The sequence below is a fragment of the Perca flavescens genome, chromosome 17, assembly GCF_004354835.1.
Source record: "Perca flavescens isolate YP-PL-M2 chromosome 17, PFLA_1.0, whole genome shotgun sequence".
NCBI classification, from domain to species: Eukaryota; Metazoa; Chordata; class Actinopteri; order Perciformes; family Percidae; genus Perca; species Perca flavescens.
The window spans coordinates 31,010,164-31,020,888 of NC_041347.1; the positions used below are offsets into that span (position 1 = coordinate 31,010,164).

General features: G+C 42.4%; 1 protein-coding gene across 1 annotated transcript in view; it reads right to left on the reverse strand.

Annotated features, from left to right (window-relative positions):
* Window positions 1-10,725, reverse strand: part of arfgef3 (ARFGEF family member 3) — an 88,930-nt gene that overhangs the window by 61,451 nt on the left and 16,754 nt on the right. Inside the window, exons 6-10 of the mRNA XM_028604057.1 lie at window positions 4,957-5,073; window positions 4,118-4,163; window positions 2,402-2,486; window positions 1,898-2,002; window positions 1,022-1,140 (exon numbers count right to left, since the gene is read on the reverse strand). Coding sequence (XP_028459858.1) covers window positions 1,022-1,140; window positions 1,898-2,002; window positions 2,402-2,486; window positions 4,118-4,163; window positions 4,957-5,073 — 472 coding nt within the window. The remainder of the gene's footprint in view (window positions 1-1,021; window positions 1,141-1,897; window positions 2,003-2,401; window positions 2,487-4,117; window positions 4,164-4,956; window positions 5,074-10,725) is intronic.

Here is a 10,725-nt window from a genome sequence, read left to right on the forward strand (position 1 = left end):
TGGCAGAGGAAGACGAGGAGGGGCATGAAGCAGAACCAAGTCCCACACACACACACACACACACACAACACTGGCCTCAGCCAGAGTCTACAATTTCATTTCTATTTCACTTATTATTATTATTATTATTATTAAATTCTTATCATTTCAACCCATTCTGCCTATTTTTTTCCTTTGGCAACAGTTATTTTGTACGTATTTGTTTCTGTCTTTGTTGTTTATTTCATAATAATGTTAAATAGGTTTGTTTGTTTATGTATGCACCTTTCACCAAGGCAAATTCCTCCTATGTGTAACTTATTATGGCAATAAATCCTATACTGATATTCTGACAACCGCACACTAAACACAAACTTTTAAACTGCCAAATGTAGTTTATTTTGCGATGTCAGGAATACGGGCTATTTAGTTTAATTCCAACTGAGTCAAACTGGCCATCGCCTTTTTGTATAGCTGCAGAAATTAGGGATGCACCGAATCCAAATTTTTTTTGGGGTTCGGCCAAATACCGAATCCACTGGTTAAGATTCTGCCGAATCCAAAACCGAATACCGAATCCTCCTCCCATCATCAGTCCATCCTCAGTCCATGAACCCAGTAAACACATGAATGAAGTAAACAGGGACTGTCCTTCCTTTGCCGTACCTGAAGTTGCTGCATTCTGGCTGCTGTCTGGAGATTCCTTCGTGCACAACTCGTATTCTTTCGGATGTTTCAGACCAAATGTCTTAACAGCGGCCATGTTGTGTATAGTTTAGGGTCCTCGCCACCGCGAGACAAATCGGCGTTGCAGATTGAACATGCAGCTGGACTTGAATAGCCTTCTTTTGACTGAAAGTACTGCCAAACAACAACTTTTTCCGTCATTACGGCGACCAGCGTAGTGCAAGCGTAGGGTTCGGTTCGGTGGGCAAAAATACTAAGGTTCGGCAGAAACCCAACCCCGTCAAAAAGCCCAATATTTGGCCAAATCCGAAGCCAAATCCTGGATTCGGTGCATCCCTGGCAGAAATGGTGTTACCTAGACTGAGTCTATCGGAGAGGCGCTCCGGCGCCCCCATGTAGCCGTGGTGGGAGGCGATGGTTTTGTCGTTGACAGGATTTCCCATGATGGCCACGAGGGACGGACACAGCTGCTTCCTGGGAGGAGGAATGTTATGGATTTTTAGGATGATGCGTACATTAGAGCAGTGGTGCCAAACTCAACTTCACTAAGGGCCACACTGCAAACAGAGAATCACATCCAGGGCCAGACATGTATTGTAAATAACATGCTTTTATTTAATCAAAAATGTAAAATATTTGCGACTGTATTATTGCATTTCCAATATAGTCTTCTGATCGGTGCGTAAACTCCAGTACTTCCGTTACCAGCATTTTAGGCCAACCCAGTCTCACGGCAGTTCGTGAAATGGTCACGTTATTTTTAATCTATTGATTTGTGTTCACAGGGACGTTTTTGTTGTTTTTTTCCGTGGCGGTCAGCACAAAATGGTCTATAGGGAGATTAACGGGGAAAGCAAACGTCACACCCCGGGGGAGGACGCCTCACACGCCAGGACATTAGTTTACATTTTCGTGCTGGCCACCACAGAAAAAAAAAAAAACGAGAAAAACGTCCCCGTGAACACGTAGCAATAGATTAAATAACGTGACCACTTCACGTACTGCCATGAGACTGGGTTGTTTAGGCGGCATCGGAGGATTTTTCCCATACTGGTATCGGAGCAATCGGTATCGGTATCTACATAAAACCATTATCCGAGATATCTTAAACTATCATTAACTGGACAAAAGGCTTCCCAAAAGTGTCACATAAAGCATCTCCTGACCAGTTAAATTAGATCACTGACCCCATTTCATGAACACGGGATTATAGCAGAGTCACATGTCTTACCACACGAGGTCGGTGAAACCTCTGGACAGGTGCATTGTGGGAGGACAGCTGCTGAGCATGGAGAGGAGGCACTCCAGGTAGAGCAGCTGCAGGAGCTGGTTATCACTGGAGGGCGAAGAGACGCAACAAAAAGGTTTTTTTTTCACACCGTTTCAACTCCAAACGGCGATTTGAAAGAAAGCGATAAGCTAATCGTAAAGAAATCAATAAGTGATGGAGACATAGTCAGAGCACGTTGTCCATTATTGGTCCAGTACAGCAGCAAACCAACACTGTCTGTAAACGCACCAACTGTTCATACGTCTTTTTATTTAAGCCATGGTTTTGGTTTCTTTCAACATTTCAACAATAATGTAACAATTATAATTCCATTTCCTGTGCAGTAACTGAGATTCCTTGGAATATCTGGGACGCTACAGCAAAAGCCTGATTATTCCCAGACAGGCCTCGGAGTGAATTATCATGTTAATATTAATATAAACAAACATTATTCCATCATGTTACCTGTCCACCGACTCCAGTTTTTCACAGAAGACTGTCAGAACCGTCACCACATCTTCACACAGAGCCTGGCTGGTCGGGGACACATCTACACACACACACACACACACACACACACACACACACACACACACACACACACACACACACACACACACACACACACACACACACACACACACACACACACACACACACACACACACACACACACACACAGTTGAAAGAAGACTATCAGTAGAAAACTGCACTTTAAAATCTGTCACTTTTTTTTTATTGGTGCTTTATTCAATGTTCAATTTGTTCAATAAAATAATGTTGGAAATTATTTATTTTTGTTTTTTTTGTAATTTAGCTAGCAATGTGCTGTATTTTAGCAGAATACCGAAAGCAGCAGAAATGCAGAACAGAAGTACACTTTAATATCTGTTTATTTATCGCAAGTAATATTCTTATCGAGATATTCAATTTAAGTTATCGCATATTTTCCTCATATTATGCAGCCCTACTATCCATTTATCAAACAATCTATCCATCTATCTATCTATCCATCGATCCATCTATAAATGTATCCATCAATCAATCAACCCATCCATCCATCCATCCATCCATCCATCTATCAATCTATCAATCAATATATCCATCTATCAATCAATATATCCATCTATCCATCAATCTAGCCATTAATAAATGTATCCATCTATCAATCAATCAATCCATCCATCCATCCATCAATCAATCCATCCACCTATCTATCCATATATCTATCCATCTGTCCATCTATCAATTTATCCATCCACACATCTATCCATCCATCTATCGTCTAGAGAGAGAGAGAAAGAGGAAAGAGGCGAATGAAAAAAAATGAAAGAGAAGTGGGAATGGCAGATGGTGCTTCCCACCAACCTTCTGTTTGGTGATTTCTCTCCGTGCCTTCTCTCTTTATCTATTCATCCTCTACACATTTAGACTTTAATTAACCATTAAGCTTTAATGTCTGTCTGTCGAATGTATTCTAGAGCTGATGAGGAGAGCTGCAGGGGTGGAGAATTGCACTAGTCTTGCTTTGCCAGACCTTCCTCCACAGTGCTGCGGAGGAGGAACTTGTTTTGGTGGAACGGGTGTACGTTAAAAAGTTGTTTTAGTCGTGCGAGATAAAACTCTGGACAGACTGGACAGGTAGTCTAGCTAGCTGTCTGGATTTACCGACATCCGGCGAAATTTCCGACGGCACCGGAGCAATCCCGGAAGTGGAACGTCATAGTCTGGCTATCAGCAGACCGAGCTCGATCATTTAAGACTGAACATTAATCCGGGGAGTCTGCTCTGGATTTTCTGCCGCACAAGAGGCGTGGTCAACGCGCATAGTTCAGATGACCAATCAGAGCAACGATCCGGGTGACGTAGCAGCGACAGCAACGGGGTTGCTGCGCTTCGGTGGCCGCCATGTCGAATGTAAACAAGAAGCTGCTTGGTCATCGTGTTAAACCCCCCAATAGAGCGCCAGGCGGACAAGCCAGTTTGTGATTGGCCGCCGCAAAATTGTAAGGGAAGCAGGACAGACAAAACCCCGCCCCTCAGGTTTCCAGCCTGAGGTGCGGGGAGAAATCAAATCGCCGGCAGATCGGGCTGGGAACTTCATGGGTGTAGACTAGGCTAGCACTGATGATGATGATGATGATGATGATGATGATGATGATGATGATGATGATGATGTACCTCTTCTATGCATTGGCGGAGCAGTCACTTCTTCTCCATCTGCCCCCTGTGGAGCAGCACACAGCAGGAGGCATGTTACTGTGAGCGGGGGCTTTTTGGGTGGGTTTGTGTCAACACAAATGTGCTGGTGTATGTGACAGAGTGATGGCACTCTGGTAAAAAGCTCAGAGTGGTATTGTGCGAGTCTATAAACACCATATGATACGTTTGTTTCTTAATGCCTTACATGTGTCCTGCAGGTAAAGATGCTTGTATCATAACTTGTAAGAATATTGAAATATGCCCAGAACAACTTTACAGTGCCCAAAGTAACGACTACAAATTGTTTGACTCTTCTCACACCTAAAACCCAACATATTGAGGTTTGATGGGGACAATTTACAACATTTTTCTCATTTTAATCTTTAATATAAATAAATATATTAATACATATACATTTAAGATAAAATTTCTGTTGATGGTCTCTAACAAACCAAAAACATAATCATTTGATATAAGCTGTTTTTGTGTTCTGTGAAACAGAATAAACTAAATCAACTTTCGGCACAATTTCTGAATTTTTTTCTACACAGAGTAAGCCCTGCTTATGCTGTGAATACTGTAATGACCAACGCTCCATGAACTAGTCATCCAGTGGGTTTTGTTTCTCCTAAACCTAGAGTGGTATAACGTTATATTTTCAGTTCTGCTGTGCGTGTGCGCGCGTGTGTGCGTGTGTTTGTGTGTGTGTGTGTGTGTTCTACTGTGTGTGTGTGTGTGTGTGTGTGTGTGTGTGTGTGTGTGTGTGTGTGTGTGTGTTCTACTGTACTGTGTGTGTGTGTTTTGTATCAGGGAGTGACCTCTTGTCTGTGTCGTAGCTGCAGCGTCAGGTCTCCCAGTATCTGGCTCAGCGTGGCTCGGACCGCCGTGTTGATGCTGCGCTGGTGACAGCTGGACACGTAGGTCTCGATACACACCTACATACACACACACACACACACACACACACACACACACACACACACACACACACACACACACACACACACACACACACACACACACACACACACACACACACAGTTACATGTGTCAGTGAGTGATCTTTCTCATGTCTGAGTCAAAAACAGATCAGGTCATGACGCACAGTCCCAATAAAGCATCTTTGAACTATCAGGGAGATTTAAGGGTGGTTTCCATGGCGTCACAGGTTACCATGGATACCGCGCTATTGAGAGGGAGGGGGGGGGGGAGGGGATGTATTGTCAGTGTTTCAAACATATTCCAGACAGAGTAAGGTCACAGCTGCTGAGCAACACACACACACACACACACACACACACACACACACACACACACACACACACACACACACACACACACACACACACACACACACACACACACACACACACACACACACACACACACACACACACACACACACACACACACACACACACACACACACACACACACACACACACACACACACACACACACACACACACACACACACACACACACACACACACACACGGCTGCAATGAAATCTTAAACAAAGATCTTTGGTTTGGTATAACAAAGCTATCAATAATCCACACCATATAACCATTCCACTAACACCACAAACATGTTTTCTGGGGGATCTGCATAACTTCAGTAAATATCACCGTAGAGTAACAATAAGGTCATTATGAATAACTGGATTGCTTTTAACACACCTACACCGAAAGAAAGAATGGATGAATGAAGCAATTTAAGTGATTAATTAAGAAAAGATATGAGATGGATTATGCTGAAACACGGGCACCTGTGGTGTGGAAGCATTCTTAAAGTCAAAAGTTGGAAGAATTAATGGAAATTTGGGAAACCGCAAATATGACTGCAACTGATTTTGTAGTTTAGTAGTGTATGTTTGATTTGACATCATGCATCTAATGTATGTATGTGATTTAAAAAGAAAAAAAAAGAAAAACATACATGCACCCACACACATACACTGGATGATTTTAGCTTTGCAGTATCATGAGAATATAATTTAGTAGGTTTTAGCACAAATGGTCCAAGTGGGATGGCAGTCAGTTAGTGCCTCACTCTTTACACTCGTGCCGTAGTATCATGAAAACAACGTCATACGCGTGTAAAAACAAAAAAAAAGGAAAGAAAATAACATTGGGAAAGGCTTTAGTAACACAAAAAAAACCTTGACAAAAATACAACGTCAAATGCTTAAGAAAACAATAAACGGTTGGGTTTAGGGAAGAAATATTGGGGAAGGCTTAACAAATATAACAATAACAACAACAAAAAACGTTGACAAACACCACACGTGGGACGCGATCCCGGCTCTCTTGGGTTAAGTCCTGTGTTTTACCCATCCACCACCCCCCCCCCCCCCACCAACCAACCTCCCTCTGCGGACTTGTGTCCCTTCATACTACTTGTGTTTACCAGAGATGTGCTCATACGTTTCTTGGAAATAAGTCATTCAGCATGAAAAAAAAGCAGAAAACATGACTAAAGAAATCTAGGTTGACTAAGACCAAAACGACAGATTAGTCGACTAATCCACTAAGAGGGAACAGCCCTACAAAATTCAACCATGTTCCAGCCAATCACTGACAAGATGGTTGGGGGAAGGGGTGGGGGTTGAGGTTAGTGAGTCTTTTTCTGAAATTTACTGAAATTAAGGCTGTTGCTGTTCTAAAAGCACCCCCTCCCCCAACCACCTTGTCGGTGATTGGCTGGAACGTGGTTTGTTGTATTTTGGTGCACAGCCTGTGCCCCTGGTGTTTGTTTGACATCCACGCCCCCTGTGTGGTCTCCCGAGACCGGGCTTTTTCACGGTGTGTTCAGGGGCCAGGCAGCTAGCGGATCAAGGAGAGATGCCTACGATTTGACACAAAAATTTAAATCGTGCTGAAACCATGCAGGAACCAGGGGCGGATCTACAGGGGGGCAAGGGGGGGCAGCTGACCCCCCACTGTAGGGCCTTGCCCGCCCCAGCTGCCCCCCTAACTTTGGTGTTCAAAAAACTTTGCTTGTAAAAACAAACTGCCACTATGTGCACAGGCTTCTTAAAACATTGAAACAAACAAGAAATTTATATTAATTCATAATAAATAATAATTGTAGATGTAATCTCAGCCCCCTGCCCCTCAAATACTCAGCTACGTCCCTGCATCAAACGCGCAGAGCGGCGTTCGCACATTCTGGCTTGCGCGCGCGCACACACACACACACACACACACACACACACACACACACACACACACACACACACACACACACACACACACACACACACACACACACACACACACACACACACTGCTGTCTGCTGGGGCGGTGGCCCTGCATCCCGGCAAAGACCGGAGCGACCGAGCCGAGCCTCGGAAAGTGAGGTCAGTTTCCCCAGGTGAAGTTAAAACACACGTTTCATCCAAAGTTAAATTTGTAATAAATGTAATGTCTGCTAAAGGCGAGTCAGCATCAACAACAGCACGTCCATTACGTTAGCCAAAAGTCAAATCGCTCCCTCCTGGTTTGTAAGCGTAAAGACAAGAAGAGCATAATACAAAATATTACAAACTGGCATGTTTGATTTCATAACGTTTACAGAGGGTCGCCGTTTCGGTGGCGTTACGTTACAACACACTACACAGTGCTTGCTGAGACCGATCATTTGTATATGATTAGTTAAGGAGTATTATAAAATCCACTTCCTCTCACATATCACGGTAATACGGCTGCACAAATTAAACCAGGCGACATCATTTACTGTCAAACTGGGAAAACAACAAATACAACGGGGTTAAGAAGGCTAGTCTAAACATAACTGATGTGTGCATGTAATAAATCTCGTCTGATGTTATGTTTTTTAGGCTACTTATATTAGCTATAGGGCCATACGGTGTAATGTAATAGAAGAATAACAAGAGCTTTTCACATCTTGACTTTTGCAGGCCAGAGTAGCTGGAGATATTAGCTGAAGCCTAAAAGTGGGGATATTGCCAGCCAAGAAAATCCTGAGATGTGCACAGGAGGAAGAGAAGGAGGGAGATGAAGAAGGAGAAGACAGCAGAAATGAGTGAAAGAGAAGAGGGAAAGGAAGAATTGACAGTGAGGGATGAAGAGGAGGCTGCAGCTTCAGAGAGAGGGACAGAGGCAGAGAGTGATCAGGAGGAGGCAGATGAAGATGACAGAGAGGAAGAGGAGGCTGCAGTTACCCCTGGACCATATGGTTGGTTTATATTCTCCTTATACATATATATAATTGCAGTACAGTAACATAACATGTTGTGACATGACGTTTTTTTTCAGTTTTTGGCTATTTCCATTCTGTTGTATATGTTATAGGGTTAGATATGTAAATATTTACATATACAACAACAGTTCACTCTTCTCAAGACACTTTACGGATAGAGTAGGTCTAGACCACACTCTTTAAGTTACAAAGACCCAACAATTCTCCAAAGAGCAAGCATTTGGTGCAACAGTGGCGAGGAAAAACTTCCTTTTGGGCAGAAACATCAGACAGATCCAGGGTGGCGCTGCCGGTTAGATACAGATGGATACAGATATACAGATATAGAGAATTATGATTCATAATAATGGTAATTATAGTAACAAAAAAGATAATGGAACTATGACTAGAAATAATAGTTGTAGCAGTTTAGGGCGTAGCAGGGCGTTGCGGGGCGTAGTAGGGCATAGCAGTTTACATATGGGGGTTCCCATGTACCGTCTTCCCCTGCCACCCTACCGGGATCTCTCGCTACCCCTTTGCCCCCCCATGTAAAATTTTCTAGATCCGCCACAGGCAGGAACTCACAGTGCACCTTTAAGCAATTTGTGATTTTTTTATCTGTAAAAAAGGTGCTACTATATAAAAAAAACCTTACTTACTTACTTACTAATTAGCAAAGGTCTGGTCTATCTTCTGAGTAGGCCCACCTCATGTAGAGCTGCACACAAAGTCAATCGCTGCTAATTACGTTTCGATTTTAAGTCTTAGCAGACTCAGGGATGATTTCCACCACCTGTGCCTAATCAATGAAGGATCAATACATTCGGCATCATTAGGCCTTCAAGACGCGATGAGTGTGCATGTGTGAGATGAACAAGAGAGAGCAAAGAGAGTTTCTGCGGGTTTCACCAAGTCAAATTTAAGACTTTTTAACCCTGGTGTTGTCTTCCTGACGACCATGCAACTTTGAATTTTTCTGGGTCAAAATAAAATTTTTTTTTTTGGGTTGTCACTATAGCGTTGGTCATTTTATTGACACATTTTATTGTCGCTTTTCCTGATGTTTTTGTCAGTTTCTTTCGACATTTGTCACTTTTCAAGCTTTTACGACGTTTTTTTCACTTTTTTCAAGTCTATTGTCACTTTATTCACCACGTTTTTGAAGCTTTTTCCCCCTTTCTTTTGATGTCTTTGTCGATTTCTTCTGCCCTTTATTTGAAGGTTTTGTTTTTTCCCATGTTTTTGAAGCTTTTTTCACAAAATTTTTCAATGTTCTTTTATCATTTTGTTTTCAAATGCTATAAAATTGAATAAAACACCCAAATTCAATTAACGTAGTGAAGTGATCATTTATTTTACTTGTGAGGAGCGTTGTACGGAACCATCCACGTTATTGTTTTTGACAATTTCGGTTGAAAGAAACTTTTAGAAAATGGGTCAAATCTGACCCGAGGACAACAGGAGGGTTAAGACCATTATAAATGAAATGTTAGACCTTTATCACAACATCAGCGTTTTCTTTGGCGAGGTGCAAATGTTCCACCTAAACAAGGTCCTTCCAGAGACTGTTAAGCAGAGCCACCTTCACCGTCGCTGTTTCCACAGCTTAGCGCCGCCCAAGACGATTGTGATCGGTTTACAGAAATGTAAACAACCTAGAGTGTTTTTACTTCCTCCAATCCCAGAATGCATCTGCGGTGTAGCCCGACCTGGATGAGATAGGCCTGACAATGCGAGACTTGTCTGACTATGACACAACTGCCCCGGCTTACAGAATAAGAGAGCCTGTGAGATACATGAGTCGGGAGGTAAGCACAATGCAGTTAAACTCAACGTCAGGCGCTGAGGGTGAAAATGACTTTTAATATGATTGTATTAAGGTGAAGTATTGACCTCCAGCTCTGAATAAATCCCTCAGCGCTGCCAGTCCCTGCATTAAGAACCTGTCCTGAGCCTCACTGTTTGTCTGGGATCTTACTGATAATGGAGAGGTGCTGACAACCTCTACAGTCAGCCTGAGTTATGATCCAACACAAACAGAAACACACACACACACACACACACACACACACACACACACACACACACACACACACACACACACACACACACACACACACACACACACACACCCTGCAATTTGGAAAACAATATGGGAGTTTTGGCATTTGGGTTTGTTTGGAGAAAAAACATTGTTAATTAATTAACAAACTTCTATCCTCTATCATAATTTCTTTTTCTTTACTTTTTTATGAACTCTTTCGATATTTAACTTTACCTACCAATTATCTTATCTACAAAATACAATTTATTTCTCATATATTCATATCAATTGCAGATTATAATTTCTTGCATATTTATTCATTTTACCCACAAT